The sequence below is a fragment of the Tigriopus californicus genome, chromosome 1, assembly GCF_007210705.1.
Source record: "Tigriopus californicus strain San Diego chromosome 1, Tcal_SD_v2.1, whole genome shotgun sequence".
NCBI lineage: Eukaryota > Metazoa > Arthropoda > Copepoda > Harpacticoida > Harpacticidae > Tigriopus > Tigriopus californicus.
The window spans coordinates 11336963-11357285 of NC_081440.1; the positions used below are offsets into that span (position 1 = coordinate 11336963).

The 20323-nt window shown below is 41.4% G+C and overlaps 1 protein-coding gene across 1 annotated transcript; it reads left to right on the plus strand.

The window, feature by feature from the left end:
• Window positions 1–1233: 1233 nt before the first annotated feature.
• LOC131884587 (uncharacterized) lies at window positions 1234–17319 on the plus strand. The gene is made up of 2 exons (XM_059232420.1): window positions 1234–1502; window positions 13267–17319. The coding sequence occupies exon 2, from the start codon at window positions 14852–14854 to the stop codon at window positions 16598–16600; it is 1749 nt and encodes a 582-aa protein (XP_059088403.1). The 5' UTR covers window positions 1234–1502; window positions 13267–14851; the 3' UTR covers window positions 16601–17319.
• The last annotated feature ends 3004 nt before the right edge of the window (window positions 17320–20323 follow it).

Here is a 20323-nt window from a genome sequence, read left to right on the forward strand (position 1 = left end):
ATGAAGTACGATTCCACCCGAGGGAAATAAGTCGAGAAATAAAACTCCTTGGCCCGACCTCTCTCGTGTCCAATAGAGGAGCTCCTTCTTTGGCAGCAATAGCATCTCAGACAACAACAACGGAGAAAGAATGAAGAACTTGAGACTTCACGCATCCGTTTTCCTTACTACATCTTCTGTTGACGTAGGAGTGGATATTTTACTGTAGCTGCATTGCATGATGTCCTGAGTCCTTATGGTGGTTCCACCAACATGGAACCGATTCTAGAAATTCCAATACCGAGTCAAAGAACAAAACAGGAGGAGTGCTCGTCATCATGAAATTCCGTCAAAGCTCATTTGGCATGGAAAGTGGAAAACTTCGACTGGGTGGCCACCTTGCCTTGATGTGGAACAAGCTTCCTTGAGCCTCAATTCCAGTTCAATTCAATTTGCTTCAATTGGTAAATGAACCGTGAAATACTGAGAGACTTCCATCGGGAATGTTTGTTTACCATAAGTGAGGAGATTTTTTCACTAACGTCTTATTTCATACTTTTTCAAAATGGTTTCAAAACCCTTCAGCAGAGCCCTGGTTTGAATGAATTCATCATGATTAGCTAGAGACTGCAATAATGGTCATCGAGGTGCATTTCCACGTCAGGACATTCATTTCTGTTCCAAAATATGCGAACGTGAATCTGCGTTAGTTTGGATTAGGTATTCATCGAATCCAGGGATTGGGAACCACAGGCTTGTTGGGGACCCAAATTGAGCTAGTCCTTACAAATCTCGGTGGATGTCATCCCTATCCTGCCAGAGACAATTAATGAAGAGTATTTTGAATGAGCTCGAACATCAGATAAGAACCCAGGACATTTATCTTGGACGGAAAGCGACTTCGTCTCATAGTGTTCCACTTTTAACTGGCTCAGAAACTTGGAACTTGTCAGCCTTGCATGAACACTGTGCATGTATGTGGTTTTATGTGTGTCGTCTAGCGTCAAAACATCGACGTACATTCCTTCAACGTCTCATGTCTCAGTCATCTGATATTGTTTTGCAAGCGCTTTTAAGGCTTTCAAAAGCCGTTGACCGAGGCCCTCCCTAAAGACCATCGCAACATTCTTTTTGAGTCTGACGCACTCCGAGAACGTACGTTCGTCCATTCCTTGGTTCCTTCGTTCAATCTCTGTTTTGCCTCCGCTGAGCGCCTCAACTCCTAGGCTGCGTTCTTTGGCCATGCATGGCAAGGCTGGAAGGAAGCCTCAAGTAGGCTACTGAAGGTGGAGACAAGGACAAAACCTGTCTTTATCCAAAGGAGGAAGAGGGCATAAAGCTCAATTCGACTAAGGAGAAGAAGACCACGACGGTTCGAGAGATCTACAGTTTCATCTATTGTTCCTGACGTGAAAGGCCCGATAACCTCCTCGTATTGGCCAAGTCGGCAATTTATGGCTTGACCCTTTGATGCCGCTTCAAAGTGTTTAAAAGTGACATAGTTCCATCAATTGGACTTGAAGGTAAGAACAGGTTACATTTTAGTGCCAGGCCAGATAAGTGCTTGGTTTAGCTTAACTCGCGACGGATTCATGTAGACCGAATATTCTCAAATGAGGATGACTGGATCTCTTGAAAACAACTTGTACATGGGATTTGATATGTGTAGCTTGCGAAAAAGCAACAACATAGTTCAGATATTACCCAAATTCATTCGTATATTTGTCTCGTCGAAACATCTAAGGAGAGTTTAAAAACACCGTTATCAAGAAAGTATTGTTATAGAAAGAATTTTTCTATTCGAGGAGGATCTCTGTAAATCCAGGCTTGTCCATAATAGTTTGCATTTCCCCGCCTCACTGAGGGCTTATTTAAGGATTCCAATCGTGCCGTGCACACTTGCACACTCTGACCTTCGTTTGGTCCGAGAACAAAAATGATGGGGTTTTGGTTCCGCAAGCCCTATAGTTAATCCAGGTAGGGAAAGGTGATGCAAAAAATAGAAAAAGACCACGGGAAAAAACCGCACACCCTCTGAGTGGGCAAACTTTGGCGCCCAATTCAAATTACTGCGGGGTTTTCAAGGTAAGCCATTTGGGAGTGAAGAGCTCTTCTCAAAGGCCTCTTATTGGGAGATTGTTTGGGAGTTGGCTAGCCCTCGTCGTCACTTGATCCATCACAGCATGACATTCCATAGGGTGATAATGTCCTTTAGATTACTTCGAGAACCAAGGAAGTTTTGGAGGTGGATCTCTTCTCTGGGGCCTGTCTTTATAAAGCGAGCCCAACTCGACTTGGTTCGTACTCTATAAATTTGCAAGGAGACTATAAAACGACGCCCCGAGGAATATTATTGCTTGATCGGGGATTTGGAGCTCGGCTTGCATTGTCAAATGGGCTTTTCGTTTTTATTTGAAATGGAATACATTGCACAATAGGGTATCGTCAATATTCAAATCTGATGGTGATACTCGAAAAGCATCCATATCCTCCGCCTCTTCCTCCGTTTCCAACTTCCTTCTTTTCCATCCATTCGAGTTCAATTTGGATAAGGATATCGTCATTGTAGGTCTCGCTGTCCTCCTTGGGCGATCGCTAAGGCTGCACCCGAACTCTGGCGAACCCCAACTAGACTACTGGACATTTTTAATTTAGAAAAGCAGATAAATGCTCGGCAAGCCAGATGTCGTTGGTCTTGTTGTTTAAACAGTCACTCGACTTTGCCCTCGCTTTTAATCGCCGCTGTTTAACGCATCTGGCTGTATTGTTTTGCTTTTTTCACCAACTAGCCTCGGGTGCAAATTGCCTTGAGGGGACCATTTCCAAGCCTGTAATGAAGAAATTTCTTTATCTTCTCCTTTCCAGTCAAGCTAGTCACGTAGAACAGCATTCTGGCTGCCATTTAATGTGCGGTGTAAATGTAGAGAACCGACCCTCTCGGAGTGCGTAAAGACCAAAGAATGGTTGTCCGAATAGGAGAACAGTAGTAGATACACACACGGAAGAAAAATGACCGTGGAGTGTAAATGCGAGGGACAAGATTAAAAGTTTCACCAACAAAGTTGTTGAGCCTTTCAAGTGGGATGAAAATCCAACGAGGCCAGAAGGAAATATCCTCCTATCCATTTGCGAGGAAAGCGGGGGAAATTATCAATGGGTCCATTCCGGAGCCAAAAAACGGTTCCACGAGAATGCATCTCCTAATGAGCCGTGGCAATGGTTTGATATCAATTAGCTTCCCGGGTAATCTCAAGAGAGAAATGCTCCCAATTTAAATACGAATTATGAGAATGGCCCTCTAAACGGTCCTCTCAGACCCACTTTAACCCGCTTTCATGACCAAGTTTCTATGATTACTTATTTCATCTTTTTGTTATACCCGCTTCTCTCGCTTCAAAAATTAAGAATGACTCCTGCAAACTTTTTGGCCTTTTTAGAGCAACTTTGGTTTTCCTAAAACAAAAGCGGCCTGGGTTATGATCCGTCTTGGATGAATGGATGTTAAGAGAGCTCGGGTTTCCTTCTCGCATTCTATGCAAACAGGTTCGCATTCCAGGTCCTTGGCTTCGAGGACGAAATAACCCCAAGCATAACTTTAACGGCTATGATGTCACCTAAAAATTTCAGCTCAATCTTTCTTCCTCCCTTGAGCTTTCCTTTGAAAAAAGGAGTTTGAACTTTTCTTTTTGGTGCCACTGAAATTAAGGGGGGTATTGGACAAGACGGACAACAAAACTTTTCTTTTCCCCTCAGCATTAGAGCAATCAAAGTTTTGATGTTCTACAGTTTTAATATTCCCTTTTGAGATCTTGAGTTTTGAGGATGTCTCTGAGAGCATGCTATGCAAAAACTTGGACTAAAAAATGAGCTAGCTTCATGTCACCCACTCTTTTGGCCTTGTCTTGAGTTGTGTTACTTGACAGAAAGAACATGTGTGTGAGTCAATGCATTCAAACTCATTATCATTCGAGACCGAGATGTCTTGATTGGAAAGCTTCCTATCGTGTCCAATTGATTTTTAATGGCTTCAGTACTACTAGTGACAAGTGACCATGTCTTCAGGGTTCTACGAGTAAATTGTACTTACGTCGGGTGGCACAGCTAAGGCTTACTCATCGATATCCAATACATTGATAAATGACCCTCCATTCCAAGTTGAAAGTGATTCTAATAGCTGATCGAATCGATCAGTACCGAAGTTCAAGTCTTAAAAGGCCATTGATGCCTTGATGCCATGGAAAGGATGTGCTAGTCAGAAAGTAGTCATTCTGACCGTGGTTGAAAAGGAGATGCGAACCCATTTTGGCGTGAAGGTTCCTTAGAGCTGGAACAAACTTGCCAATCATTGCTGGGTGGGCCTCTTTGTGTGCGCGTGTGTGTGTTTGTGTTCTGTGCACTCTGATGTCCAGCGAGCATCACCACCCCGAACAAACATCGAAAACTAAACTGAAAAGCAACTCAGAGTTGAATCTTTCGCAAAGTTTCTTCCTCCCTTTCTCTTTCCTTTGGAAATGAATGCTCCCGGAAATCAGAGACAATCGGGGAACAAAGTTTGCTATTTTCCTTTCTCTCCCGCACTCAGCTCGTGAGGCATCTTTTTCAGCAAAAAAGTATCGTCACTGCTTCCTTTCCTACTTCAAAAACCGGTTGAATATCTCCATTGGCAATTCCATTTCCTTCATTTCTTGGACTCTTCATGCTCGAAACTGAATCGTTCACAAGACGCAATGTTCCATCCACAATTCTTGAGTCTGACTTTGAGATGAGTATCTATCAAGTTAAACTGAAATAAGATGGCATAAATCTCAGTCCTCCGCGCATCTTAGGTCGTGTTTAAGGCTGTGTGAGATGTGATAGCCACTCTATGGTGTGTTAAAGCCGTCAAATGACCCATAAAAATTATCTTTTTAGTTCTTGTCTCGAGTAAGTACAGTATATGGGTGAGGTTCGTTGAAGGGCACTTGGTTAGTGGAGAGTCTTTCAAGCTGTGTTCCATTGGTCCTGGATCTGAAACGCTATTGTTCGTACTGACAGGGGGTTGAGTATCTTTATATCTTCCTGTGGACCATTTTCTTTCACTCTAGAGTGTCCCTTCCGTTTTCTTACCTCTTCAGAACGTGGTTGAAAACGGCTTACGTATAAAGATCGTCGTATATGGTCGATTCCGCTATCCTTGTGAAACATGAACGTAGCAACTTATATTAATTACAAGGAACTTATCGAAGATGCAGACCTATGACGCATGCATTTGACATTTATTGAATAACAAATGACCAGCCGGAAATAAGAAGCCTTCCACTTTCATTCCTTGTTTAACGTGCTCCTCAATAAAAGGAAAGCAGTGCGGGTTTTAGCCAAAGTAGTTCATCGCACAACCATTACTGGGCAAAAATTGCTATAATTTTATTTGCTAAAATCTAAATAAGTGGCCAAAATTTCAGTGCTGATACTTCATCATGGTCATACTTCAACAAATCTGGCAATTTGACAACATACAAAATATATCAAACGTAGGTGTAGTGAAATGCAGCCCATAAGTCAACTATTTGCAAGCAAACAAAAACTCTGAAATAATTGTGAAAAGTTGTGCTTTACCATAGAATTTGAGAAGATGGATGTTTGCCTGTTGGTTGTAAATCGTATCATTAGAATCACACCAATAGTTTGTGCCAAACAATGGCAAACATCAGCAAAAAATAAAGTATTTTTGATCTCACTTCCCTTTTATATTTTGATCATTGGGCCCCTTCCCATCACTAAATTTCGTGTCAACTGGAGCCTAGCTTTGTATGATCCAATGGACTTTTGGAATCTCAAAGTTTCCCTGGTTAGTCATAAGTTGAGTTCAAAATGGGGCCAAATTTTAAAGGAATAGACCTTTCTTCGGCATTAGGTAGATGTAGCAGGTATAAATAGTATGGATAAAGTTGGCAGGGTCTCTCTAATTGACGCAGAGATTACAGCTGGCTAGGATATTGGAAAGTTGTGAGGTGATCCTCAGTAACTCCATGTAGCTCTATCTACGTCGTTAATGGTTTTGTATTCTCTAACAATCAAGATAAGTGATTGTTAATGAAGGTATGCAACAAGAACACAAAAGGTTATGATGAAAACCAGCATTAGGAATGCTTGAACTTTTTGAGTTTTCCTGCTAGTAACCTGTACAAACATAATCACGGAAATATGGGAAGTTGAGAAATGTGGTGAAACATAATCAAGTCAACGAAAGATTTCCTGCGTACCAACTTTTTGACAACTTGCTGACAACTTCAACGAGAAATGAGGTCTTTAAGTACATTCGAATTTACTTGAGAGGATATGAATTATGAAGCTATTTAAATTTTACAAAATCAAAGTAACGAATACCTTCACGGTCGTTAAGAGGAAACACAAATTTTAGCCTGATTTTCCTTATGCACTTTGAACAAACATGCATTTGAACAAAATGCCCATTTTTTATTGTTAGCTATTCTAAGACTTCGACATTCGGCAACCTGTAGTAACATTGCCCCAAAACTTCATGTATTATGTTTGTGAGAAAAATGAAAAATTCAAGGCTGCTTTGGGAGTTAAAATTTTTTAGTTTGTTTTTAAAGTATTTGTTTGGTGTTTTTTTTTTGGGGGGGGGGGGGGTCGTTACAATTACACCATTTTGCTTTTGATATGAGGTACGATTACAGTTTCTTTATCGAGAAAGGATGAATTACTGCAGCTTTACTATTCTGTCCTGGATATATTTTACGTAAGTTTTGTAAACGTATACATACAATTGGCTCCTACTACAGTTCCAGCATATAAACGAGGGACCTAACACACAAAACAGTGGTCTTTATATTCGCCTTGCAAGTACATTAGGAATATATACATGTGGTAAACAATTTGCATTGACACTGCCACCGCCTGATGTTCTCGTATCACCAGTACTTTTCACTTTATTTAGATGACATGTCAGTTTTGGATGCGATGCAACGAGTCCGGTTGAGACGCGCTTGCAACGTTGAACACTTCAGAACTGTAGGGGTGAAAAAACAATTCTTCGTAAGAGATGAACACGCCCCAACTCAGGACTTTGGTGTTTAAACCAGCATCTGTAGTATGCACTCGCTCTGGAGCTTGAATAGGCTATCAACAAACATTTACTGGAAGCCTCTTCAGCCCTTAGATTAATCAACATACGTCAAAATCCAATTTGTGGAGGCAGCAGATTTTGCATATTTTTTTAAATTTCATTCAATGAAGTTGAGTCAGACAGAGAGAGAAAAAAAAAACAAGTCGCACTTGACCAATTCTAGACCAACCGTACTTCCAGGAATTGAAATCTTAGAAATGATATGAAAACAATCATCCCTAGAAGGTGATACACATGCGTGTAAAGTATATCACCAATGATTATAAATGATAACATTTCAACTGTGGTTTACAGTAGATATCACCTCTTCTTGTGGCTTATCAAATTAGCAGGAGGGGAGAGTTTCCAACTCTACGTACATTGAAAACAAAAGGGTATCAATTATCGATCCCAAATTAAAGTTATATGGAAAATGATAGAAGAGACAAAAAAAATATAGATAGTCCCTCAGATGGTTCAGAATATGTTTTCTCATCTCTGCATCGCAAACAGAGCTAAACTGAAGCGGAAAAACATAATGATATGCTGTAGAGTGACAGATGTACATTGCCCCTGTGCCTTGAGTGGTATACGGTTTATTGGTACGAGTCCAAATGTCAAGAATTAATCCCTGATCTTGGCATGCTTGAAGGCGTTGCGACTGGTTCTCTCTGAAGTGAACACGATGTAACATTTCGGCCTGCTTTGTGGATATGCCATTCTTGTGTGAACAATGACAAGCAAGGGTGGGAAAAACTACAGGGTGTCTGACATGAATTGAAATAGACCCATGTTCTAACCAATCTTACATTCAAACCTTCAAATGAGCAATGACATGGTGATACCTATGTACTCTAGTGTGACCGTAAAGGTCTTGCCCCTTGATCACACTTCGATGTTGAAATAAATACAAAAAGGGGATTTCTCTTTTTTGGAAAGGCTATGCAATTGTGAAGGTCAGAGTGCACTTCTTTTTCATTTCTTTACCTTAACCCATTTTGATCCTTTGAGATTTTAATTAAGCTCTGGTTGAAATATTGCAAATGTCAAAAACTCATCCAAAAAGAAAAAAGAGTCCCAATCATATTGGACACCCTGTGGAGGAAAATGCAAGAGACAAGGCAAGCATATTTATCTTCCGATGATCAATTTTCTGGCAAACGAATAGTTTCCGTCACCAAGTTCCCGACCTTGATGCCTCAAGAGTAGAGAGCCGAGAACCAAGTGGACACTTCAGAGCCCCTCAACAGTTCTGGTCCCGTCTCAAAAGTATTGATAATATTGTCCCGTAAGCAAAGTTTTTCTTTTTATTGCATGGCGATAAGATCAAATTGTTATCCCACCAAATTTATGGGATGGCCTAATGGAGGCACCGAAACTAGATTGGAAGATCTAGGCCAACGATCTTTTCATTGTATAGCCTGTTGTGATACATGTAGGCCTATTATATTTTTTAAAAACAAAATTTCATCTTGGACGCCAATGTGGACCAAGATTCGTTGATTCGAAGCTCTCCTCAAAAATCGTTATTGCTCCATGTACAGTACGCACTGCTTTGTGTATCTCACGCTAGTAAAACATACGGTCTATTCAGAATCTCTTGTCTGCGATGATTTAACATGACACTTTACCCGCGAGCCAAGAAATAAACTACTTTTCCCGGGGCCTGCGAGATATAAAAAGAGGGCATTTTCATTTCATATCGCCAAAGTGAATGCAAAACTCCTTTTTTCCAATTTGGCTTTGAAACGAGTGGTCCAGTCGTCTTTGTTCCTGGTTGATCCTCATATTCAAAGGAAGCCACAAGGAACACACAGAAGCGAGTTGCTCATTGAATTTTCAACGCCAAAGAAGCCGGCAACGCAAGGAAAGAATTGTGTGTGAACGAAATGTCGACACCTAAAAAGAGTGTCCAACTTGCGTTGAAAATGAAGCCCATAACCGTCGAGCTTTAAAGATTTATTGAGGCCATATATCAATGCGGAACAATTTCGGAACTCCAGCGATGACGATCCTCACCTACGGTACAATCAGTATGATTCATGGCACCTTGATTTTGATTATTGGCTTTACCAATGTGTACTTTAGATATCCGGAGAGAACTGTTTTCCATGTCTCAGGCTCTTAAGGAAGGGGGCACTTCCAGACAAAGGAACAGCACAGTTCCATGATTAACCACTCTGCATTTGGCACACAACCGTGTAATGTATCTGGCCACGAAGGTCGAATAATCTGGCCATTAAGTCAAGAGCCGTAGAATCACACTAAGAGGAGGGTCGAATGGTCCAATTTAGATACAGGTTGGGAACTTTGAATCCCATTCGTTGGGTTGAAAAAAGTCCGATCTCGACTTCAACACGATATTGAAACTTTCACTCACGGACTATGGCAACTAGAAATAAGTGGTTGCAAGCCAAATACTGCCATAAACCAATATCAAGGAAAAAGATACACTGGTCTGGCGTGATGCTTGCCACAATAAAGTAAGCCCATTTTCTTTCAAGCAGGTCCTTATTCCAAACACTTCTGTATGTAGGTACTGTAAATCGGACGAGTAGGACATTTCATCATCTCTGGAACGTGTTCCAATTCCATTACGTTTCTAGCGCTCTAAAATGTCGCTCTCCGAGGTCGTTTCCTTGGCGTGTCTTAGACTCTTTCCGCTCTGTTTTTATGGGTCTCATTTTCCAAACACATGTGGGCCACCATGGATCATTGAATATGGTTGAGTTTCATGGAAGGAACGTTGGAACAAGCAAGCCAGGAGGGACTTGGATTTGGACTCGGAGCCATTTGGCACTCTGGCCCAAAGCAATGGGGATCAAATTGAAAATTCCCACACAAATGAGACTGAAAGGGCAACAAATGAACCAAATTGGAACTTATCTTCAGATGGTGTGTGAACTCCACAGAAGGGGACGAATTTTCCATTATATGGCGGAACCATAAATGGTATTGTGAGGGACAAAGGACGAATGAGAGCCCTCATAATCACCAGATACGAGTGCGAAACGTTGAGAGAAATTTCTCTCTAAAGAGGGAATGGCAGTTCTGGTGCTTGCTTTATTTAACCCCAAAACATAAAAATTGAACTAGTTCTTATTTTTACTGCACAAACGAGTTTGATAAAAAGGCATCAACCTTTTCAAGTACCGGTCTGTGCCTTCAACAACCTGATCAAGTTGATCCTTCTACTTGGTCGAGTTCCGTTGGTTGTCTCACAGAGCTCCTCTTTAAACTTACGAATCCATCTCCTGTGGAAGCTCTAAAAAGGCCATAAATTCTTTATGCCCGTGCAATGGGTTGTACTACACGAAAAATGGACGTAAAAATAACTCGCTTTTTGAAACATACCAACAAAATTCGGGTCGTTTCCAAGCTGTAGATTTCAAACCTGGACTCAGAAGTAATATTCCTCAATCCTGATAAGGTTGGAAGATCCCCTTGAAACGAAATGAGATGGATTGAGCGTCGAAGTTTTTGGGGACAAAACTGCGGATAATAGGTCTGACAAGTTGGCACAAAAGCCGGATAATTTGGCGTAGTATTCAGAGGGCAAAAACTTTTCCGCTCGAGAGTGGAGTCCCTATTGTCAACTTTTAAAGGTTTTAGCAATTTCCGCAAGATTAATTGCTCTGAAGCTTTCAGTCAAGTTTTTTCCAAGCTTTCCCGACAAGTTTCTTCGAATCGAAAGAAAGCGGTCTTTGTTTATCCCACAAATTGACTACTTACCTCTATCTCTAAAATGCACCACAGACACTTCAGTTAGATCGCTTTTTCTTTGAAATTCAAAACCAACCCAGACAGCTCGTGTTTGACATTCCATTGGAATGACTATTTTTCTGACCTCGAAATAGGAATGTCACTTAGAAAAGGTTTCCTCTTCGCCTGGCTAATTATCACGACTACCCCGAAATTAGAAGTGGGGATAGCCAGTGCTAATGTCCATGTCTTTGAAGAATTCATTTTCAAAAGGTTTGCAAATTACCAGATCTTGGGGTGTTTGCAAAACCAAAAAAAACAAGAGTCGTTAAGAGGGATTATCTGAGTCTGTATTTAATGAAAATGTTCTTTGAATGAGTTAAATTTGGGCCATCACGAAATCAGGATTTGAAGGATGAGGTATTATTTACCTTTTTATGTTTCTGAAGCGAAATTTTAGGGAGCCTGGCTTGTAAGGCCTGCTCTTTTTATTGGGTAAAGCAAAGTGCAAAGTTTTTTCATGTACTTGACAATTGAAAACTTCAGACCCTTTCAAATCCAATATTGCAGCACCTTTAAATTTGACGTCTCTCACTCTCCTCGATTTTCAACACGCTTGAGCACAACTAAGCTAGAAAATAATGAATTTGTTTTGGATTCCCAGTTATGAATGAAGAGCAATGTAATTGAGAAGGTGTGTGTCCTTGGAAATACGTAAACGGGCCACGACAGAGTCCTTCCGCCTTAAGTTTGTGTGTCATGAATTAATGCTCTCCCTGTCTCTATTTATTTGCATTTATGATTCACTGGGTGTCAGAAATAGTCTACGTAGAACCTTTCAACTTTAAAGACCGGCTCAAAGAATTCAAGACAAGAGTGAGGTACACTTTAACTTTGGGTGAGCATAAATAATTCAACTTGTTACACAACGCAGGCCTACCTCTCTCACCTGTCACTCCAGTTTGATCGACATTAACGTGGATTGGCGCTTTGTGGTGATGGTGAAACTTTTTCTCACATTTTTTTTTATTGCCCTCCAAGGAGTGAAGATTGAAAGGAACATGTCAGCTCCCGAATCTCACCACGTGGTGCTTATTTTAGGTAGAATCCAGTTACAGCAGGTTTGAAGCCCATTGAGCAATCGGTCCTTGTCCATGTCAAGCAAAAAATGAAGGCAATGAGTGAAGTAATATTTGCCGAAGCTTTACGTCTAAGACATTAGATCTTCTATCGAGCAACAAAGTGGACGAATAGCCTGGAAATATGGAGTACTGTGCGTAGAGTGGCAAGAGTTGATGTTCTCATCCTTTGTTATGCTAACGTCTTTGGTTCCAGGAAGTGGATCTAATGGAAAAACGTCAGCTTAGCAACACTGCCTTACCAAGTGGCGACCAAGGATGAATAGCACTTAGAAATGAGATCCTTAGTAACATTTTGTTAGTATCACCCATGCAGATGGGGCACCTCAAAAAGCTCCAAAGGTCATGCTTCACGAATGGTCAAAACGAACTATCACACAAGAACAGCACACAACAACGTGAGATAGAGCCCATTTTTGGAAGCTTGTATGGGACGGTAGGAATACTTTCTTTCCATAACCCAACATTTGGAAGCTTATAAGGGATGGTAGGAGTACTTTCTTGCCATAACCCAACACATTGAATTCCAACCTTTAACGGAAATGGGGCTCATCAAGCCGGATTGTCACCTTCAGCCAGGCTTTCAACGAGCCCGTCTCCACACAATGTAAAATTCTACCCCCTAACGACGCGTTCCTTTCAAGAGGCTGAAACTTCGAAGCCTCCTTAAACAAAAGGACTCTCTCACATGTCCTGGAGGAACAAAATCTGAACCACTAAACAAGTTGCTCTTTGCCAAAAAGTTCATTCCTTCATTTTACGGTCCAATCTCCAAAGCCGGAAAGAAACTAGTTGAGGGCTTTTTGCACCCTGTTTGTCCGATATAGGGGCCAATTTCAGTGTGTGAGTGGACTAGTCGCTTTTAATTTGTTCCCAAAGCTTGAAAGCTGGCATGATCCCCGAGATTGTGCGGTGGTGACTTTGATATTTGGTGGGCAAGGACAAGTCTGGAGCGATCCATCTTCAGCTCTTTTATGATGTATCCAAGTGTCAATTTATACCCAAACTTTCAAAATTTGAACCATAAAATCCATCACAGAAGGTGTGTTCTATGCTATAGGACATAATGGGAAAGAAGGCTCGATGTGATGGTAAGCAAGAAGTAACAAGAAACCTAAAATCCTCGCATCCAGTCATGTATTGAAGAACATTCCATATCAGTTGCTGTATTGTGACATGTCTGAAAGGCTCGTGGGAGAAGATAAGGATTGACTTGAAGGCATCCATCTGCCTATTTTACCTGGATGTCAAGGTTATTTCATTGTAGACTCTTACCTGTTCGTGTGTTCCAGTTCTCAAGGAAAGAGACATGATGCCCAATGTTTTGTTTATTTCCAGGAGTATTGCTGATGGAAGCAAGTTCCTCGTCATGGAGTAGTGTAATATGTTATTCCAGGCCATACATGAAGACGAAAGAAAAAACAGTCCAACAGAACCGAGTTAGTCGCGACATTCAGGATTTCGTCCATGTCGCTTTTGATGTGGTTTTATGGCAACAACAAGGTCCTCATTTAATGTGAGACCTTATCATCAAAGACCGAGAGCCTCCTCTCTTCCTGGTATTTTGCGGTTAGAGGAAAGGGGGAACGAACGAAAATTCCTTAAGCAGTAAGAAGAAATGTCTCCGTGCTTAGACAAATCTGGGCTATTTCGCCTACGCCAGGTTTCCCAGGCTCTTCATGCATCGGCATAGTCATCAACATCCCCCATCATCATCATTCTCGCCTAGGATTCAGCAGAGTTTCTGCGAGACAACAGTCCGCATTTTTGGACACGAAAGACATGGCAAAAGCTCTTTCCAAGATTCAAAATGGAGATGAAAACAATGAAACAGGGTTTGAGAGGACTCTCACGTCGATCCTACCCTGCCAATCTTCCTTTAGGAACGCACAACTGAGTAGTGGGCATCGAAGAATAGTGGGAGGTCCGAGTGCAGACAAATATCTCAAAGCCATTTCATAAATTTTGACTCCCTTTGGAGACAGATGCACTGCTCCAAGGATACTTTTTCATTCCACCTTCTGAGTACCTCACTCTTCAAGAGCCCATTTTTTGAAGACTTTGCGTTCTCCAGAGTGGCCTTTTTCAGGAACCATCGGCAGGACAAAACCTGGAGCTTTTCTTGGCACAACTCAATAAAAACCATGAAGCATAAAATTACCACCTTCGAATACCCTCGAAAGTCTCTGGGACAGATTTTGTGACTTTCGCATTGCACGACTTAAATTACACAGTCCAAAGAAATGTGAAGAAGTCAACGAGGAATTCACAAGACGTTCGTTCCTCTTCACCTCTCATCGCCCTGGAAATGTGTGCACAAAGACGAGTCAACCAAGAGTGACATAATCTGTGTCAGGAGCTCTCCAAACTGAACCGGAAGACAGTCCCTGGATGTGTCGAGAAATCCTACTTGGGAGTTTAAGCCTCGGTAGTCTCCTCTAATGCGACTTTATAACTCTTTGGCGTATGGACTGTCACCTTCATGAAAAGCAAAATCCCAAAGCCTTTTTGAGAGTCTGTTGAGATCGATTATGATGATGGCGGAGTCTTAAGAAAGAAACAAAGACTCGCTCCTCAAGAGAGGTTAGGCTTAAAAGGAGATATTAAAATATTCATATGTCCACGTGGACCATTTTTGACGAAAGAAAATGTCAACCAAAGATGGTGTGTGGCCTTCTTTCCTTGAGCTAATTTCCCACGAGGAATTATAATAGACTAACATGTTCCTTATAGTTCAAGAACATTATTACTTCCAAAAAATTTGACTCGTCCAAAGGGAGAAACAGTTCGGTGGTGTTTCTTTTTGTTTGAGGACCCTACGGCCAGAGTAGTGGCATTGGCTCTGAGAAGAGAGTGAACTAGTAAAACCAAGCCAAGTAATGAGCCGAAAACGAGGGCATGACTGAACCAGCAATGTCCACCAATGCCCAGAAGCGTCAACATGAGCAATCTTTATCTTCGGTGTCGTCCTCGAGTCCATCATCAAGAGACTTGGATCAGCCCCAGGTCGTCGTCGGGAACAACACCCAGAAGTTTGCCACCGTTTTTCAAACCCGCTGTGATATCTTTTTTCCCATCTTCCAGTTGGTGCTTATTTTTGGTCCTTTTTCTCCTGGTCACTTGTCCAATGATGACAGATGAAGCCAAGCACCGCCTCAATAAGCACCACCATCACAATCGTCACAGACATAGATACTTGAGGCCAGGGACAACCACCACTTTGAAGGGTGGCTCTATCTCTCGTTACTCGGCCGCTCAGGCGCTAATGGACAACAAGATGAGGTCCAGTCGGGGTAAATACACCATGAAAGAAGAAGTTGTTCGGAGGATTGAAATTGATCATCCCTGTAAGCTCACCACCACAGCCGTCAAGGTCACGTTCCCGGGCATGAAAAGCGAGGTCCTGGTCAGTTTCCTGGGCTACAAGGAGCCTAATCTGATGTTCGTCAACCGATGCAAGGGCCTGTGCTCCAGTGATGCCATTGGCAAAGTGGCTTGTGTGCCGACCAAGCGGACTTGGAAAAAAGTGAACATGCAGCTCAAGACCCAGGTCCTGGGGCGAGATGCCAAGGAAAAAGCTAAGGAACTTATGTTGGAGGACCACACCGAGTGTGGCTGCCAATGTCTAACCATGTCTCCGTCTCAGTGTATACGACCCGAGTTGTTCAACAACGAAACGTGTTCTTGTGCCTGTGATAACTCAATCTACCGGAGAGATCAGCTGCAGTGTGAGGCTTATTCGGACCGGAAATGGGACGAGGCGACCTGCTCTTGTCGTCATGTGGATGAGACCATTCCTCCCGCCGGAGGCTCCCTCAATATCATGACCCCTGCTCGAGGTGATGACCTACCACGTGGACATCAAGTGGACCCACCGAGCAGCGGTTGTACCGAGTGCTTCCATTGCCTTGGCTTGGCCAAAGGCTACGGAAAGAGCAGCATCGAGGCCATGTCGCAATCCGCTTCGGGAGACATGATCGTCCAGAATAGCTGGACCATCATTGCCGTGTGTGCCGTCACGATCGGCGTCCTGGGGACCACCACCATTTACTATTGGCGAAAAACCAAACAGATGGGGGACGAGCTTCATCATAAATCTAATTCACCTTTGATGCTCCACGACTTTGGGGAAATGAAATCCATGGACGAGGTTGACCTTGGGTTTCAAGACCCGAGCTTTGAGTGCATGCTCGCCGCTGCTACCACTACTGTGACCTCCAACAAACCTGAATATATTCTCAAAGAATTAGCATCGCCTCCTCCCAGAGGCCGAACGAGACATCTGGAAAAGTCCAACTCAATGAACGAGTTAGACGTCCAACATTTGCCTGTCCTTGATGTCAAACGAGAAAAAGGAACCAAAAGGAATGGAGACGTCGTCAATGCCCTTCCTCGGGCAGCCTGCCCCGCCAACAATAACCCCACCACCACAACAACAACCACGACCACGTACAAATCCAACAGTTTGGGACGGACCAATCACTCGAAGAGAACAAATCGATCCTCGAAGAGCCGCAACAAATCTAATGGAGGCCATGTGGCCTATTGTCAGGACCACTATCAGACGGATCTTATACAGGGGTGCTTTGAAAATGGGGCAGATCTCGATCAAGATTCGCCCCAATTGAGCTCGCATCCCAGCAGTTTGAATCGACAAAGAATTTCCACTTGAGGCTTCTCATGCTGCTCGCCACTAGACCATTTCTCAAGGGCCTCCAAACCAGAGCTTTGCCTTCTTGGTGATAGCCTGCGATGGGTCATTGTTCCTTGGACCCATTAAGCCGGGCATACTCATGTTTTTGAACAAAGCTGCCTCGATGACCAAACGACAAAATGCACCACCATTGGCCCATTTACGTAGAAAAGAATACTTGCTGCCCTCCCTCTCCTCATTTGAGGCTGTTCTGCACCCACCATAATCCACGGTTCCACGGTTAATCCATTACCGTCCAACTCTTCCCAAGACAGTGAGCATGGAATGAGGTACTCGGTTTCTTTCCAGTAGTGGAAAACACCAATTGAGGATCCAGTAATGGAAACACTTGTTAAATCTAATGTGGTGTGCGGTGCCGAAGAAACGCAACTGATTTTCTCGGAATTCATTTATGCATGAACTGAAGCCCCCCTATCCCCCCTATCCCCCCCTCTCGCCTTTTACATGGTCTCCCATCTACCCTAAGCCATTCATTCCAACGCCATCAGCAAATTGTCAGCAACGAACGAAGAATCGTTTCGCGAGAACGACAGAACGGGAAACGTCAACCTGTCAAAATATCTCGGTTCCATTTCCAGGCAACCATTTCGACAATTTAATGCCCCGTTCCTTGTACACAAATATACGCTCTTTCTCTATTAGTATTTGAATCTGGAATATATTTCTATGAAATCCTACCAAGAATGATCATTTTTAGTTGCACGACTTTATGGAAAGTTGGGGATGAGTATTAATAGTGCTCAAAGTAGATGATGCTCCTGTGGGAAAAGTATAACTAACTGCTTTTATACCTGGGCATCATCCGCTCGTGCTTTGAGCGCATACTGTAGAAATGTATCTTTTATTCAAAGGGACTAGTTGCGCAGAACCCATCATACGTATACGGTACATGCGTAGAATATTAATGAGTTTTGGGACCTCTTTTCTCGCACTTAAACTAGTTTTCAATCCTCTCGAATTTACTTCAGTACAATAGCACGGAGAAGGAGTAAAACTAGATCATACACGTATAGAGTAAAGATACTGAACAGTTTCTCATTTTTTACTTTACAAATGTCCGGTTTCGTTAAAAAGCTGCTAGCAATTTTAAGCGTGAACTAAGTTGATTGAAGCATGTCAATCCAAGCTTTTTTAGATAAGGAACATCTTTAACCTTATTCTGTTGTTTGCTAATAGCTCCGATTTAAACTTTACGGGACTGGATTGAATTTGAGAAAACTATAATTTTCAAAAATCTAGTTAATGAAATTGAGGAGCACAATTAGTTGTTTCTTGAATACAATTAAAAAAAGATCTAATCCAGCATCAAGGGGGCATTTTGGAGCTAAAATCCATAAAAACAAATATATAAAGCATATATCTAAAGACAGAACATCTAATTCCCATGTAACCCAGTAGCGCTGAATTAGATCTTTTGTTAATTGTAATCAAGAGCTGATTGGGCCGATTAATCTTTATTGAATATGAATGCATTTGAGTTGTTTTAGCCAATTGTATCAAAATCTTATGTTTATTTTGTGACCCAGATCACACAATGTCTGTAATAGAAATTGCGTTCATGGCATGCTGCAAGTAGTCTATTTATGCCTCTTTTCCATTTCGTTGGGGCTGCCTGACGTTGAAATTAAGGGTCCCTATAGGACAAGGATATGCCAAAACTTTTATGATAACATTTGGATAGAAACTAGATATACTTAGACCGGGCAAGCACTGGATTTGTGAAGAATTTGAAACAAAGGCAAAACAGCTTTTTTATCTTTTTTACAAAATTTCGTGCATTATCTGAAACTCACAGGACCTGAGAACTCGAGAAAAATGCATGGTTAGGTGTGGGAAAGTGGTTCCTGGTTATTTTGGGGATTTGAAATTGGAATTCTGTTATCAACTTTGTTTTGAACGAAAGCAACAACTTTTTTGGCCAAAAAGGCAACACAATAATCTATCATTAAGAAATACTCCATCTTATTTTGATTATCAACACGTATCATCAACACTTCTAAGAAACATTTTAAAACTTGCAGGGGCAGATTTTCTAACACTTATGACACCTAAATAAGAATGAAGCAAATATATTTATTTTGTATGCTTGGTTGCACCTCAAAGCTTTTTTGATGATCATTTCCCATCAGATTGTCCTATGCGATTATGTTTTTCTCGAATTATTTGTTAATCATTTAAAAAACTGTATTTTTGCTAAACGTGATTCTATCTTATGTCATCTTGTGTTGCTCTATAGCAACAAATTAGAACTCAATTGTAAATGCACCAAAAATAACGGATAAAAAGATTCAATGTAATGCAAACTAAAAGGGACTGTTTTTGAAGTTTAGCATTAATGTTCAGTAATGGCTTTCAAAAAATCTTTTGAAAAATGAAGAAATCCTTGTACACGTTGTGAATCTGGTGTTATTAAACCCCAAAGAAACTTGAATTACTGATTTTTGCTTTTGGAAGTTCTGGCAATTCACCCTTAGCATCTCTATGAGCTCCTATTGTTTGTTTGTCCGCACCCAGACAAGGCAGAGGGCGCTATTCAACACGCTGAAAAACTCTATTCCCTGCAAATACTTTAGGAGCAGGACCAAAAAAGAAGATAAGAAAATAACATAGAAAATCAAGGAAAGTTTTAAAATTTATTGCTGAACCATTTCAAGGTTGAAATGCTACAAAATCCTCATTTATATATCGCTATATTACATGTTTATACCAAATGCTATGTCATAGGTAGATATCGATGAACAAGTCATCATAAATTGTATTATGGTTACAGGCAATGGCTAAATGTATCATTCTAAATCATTGCTTCAACCTGTCTCAACAAATGGAAGAATGTCAATGGCCAAAACCTACCAACTTTAGGTACGCCTGTATCGTAGTGTCATCCTCGATTTCAGTTTGTAGTTTTAAGTGCATCCACTCTCTAGCGGCTCAAGGGTGCAAAACATACGATGATATTCAGTACATACAGTAGCAGCACAATTTTAGGACTTTTTAATCTTTGTTAGATCATTATGAGCTCATCCTTGTTTATACCCTTTAGGAGCGTCAACAATGGTTTAAAACCACCCAATATAACGCAGATTGTAAAAACTAACAAGTAGCTCCTTATGCAGTCAAAAATTAAACATAATTTCAATGTATATAACTTTTTTACCGTAAACTTTAAAATATTAAGATATTTGTATTATGTTTTGATACATTCGCAGATCAATTGACACGAAGGAAAAACGGGTCTCAGTACATTCGAAATCGTTCCGGTTTAATTTTTACATAAATAGATGCAGAAACTCAACCCCAAAAATAGTTGGCGAATATTAAAAATACTATCATGATGAATGCCCTCCCCCCCCCTCCAAGATGTATGCACGCATGAATTGATGACACAAATCCATAAAACTTGTATGATTTTTTGCAGCAACGATAAGGATAGTCAAATTTACTTTTCCAAGCTTCGCCAATCATGATCATCAATGCTCCAAGAAAATGGGATCTTGTCAGGAATTCCTAATTTCATATTTCCTCTCAGAATTCATATACTTTGTGAGCATAAAGCTCATCAAGATTACAGGAACACCAGACAATGCGCCATTGAAGTTGAACAAAGATTCTCAAGGACCCTCCCGTCCGTTCAGCATATGCGCCAATGATGCAGGTCGCCCTCAAAGTTGTGCTGTTCGTTCG

Bases quoted from the DNA above. Each gene is read 5' to 3' on its own strand.
- LOC131884587 (XM_059232420.1), top strand. From the start codon at position 14,852: ATGCCCAGAAGCGTCAACATGAGCAATCTTTATCTTCGGTGTCGTCCT.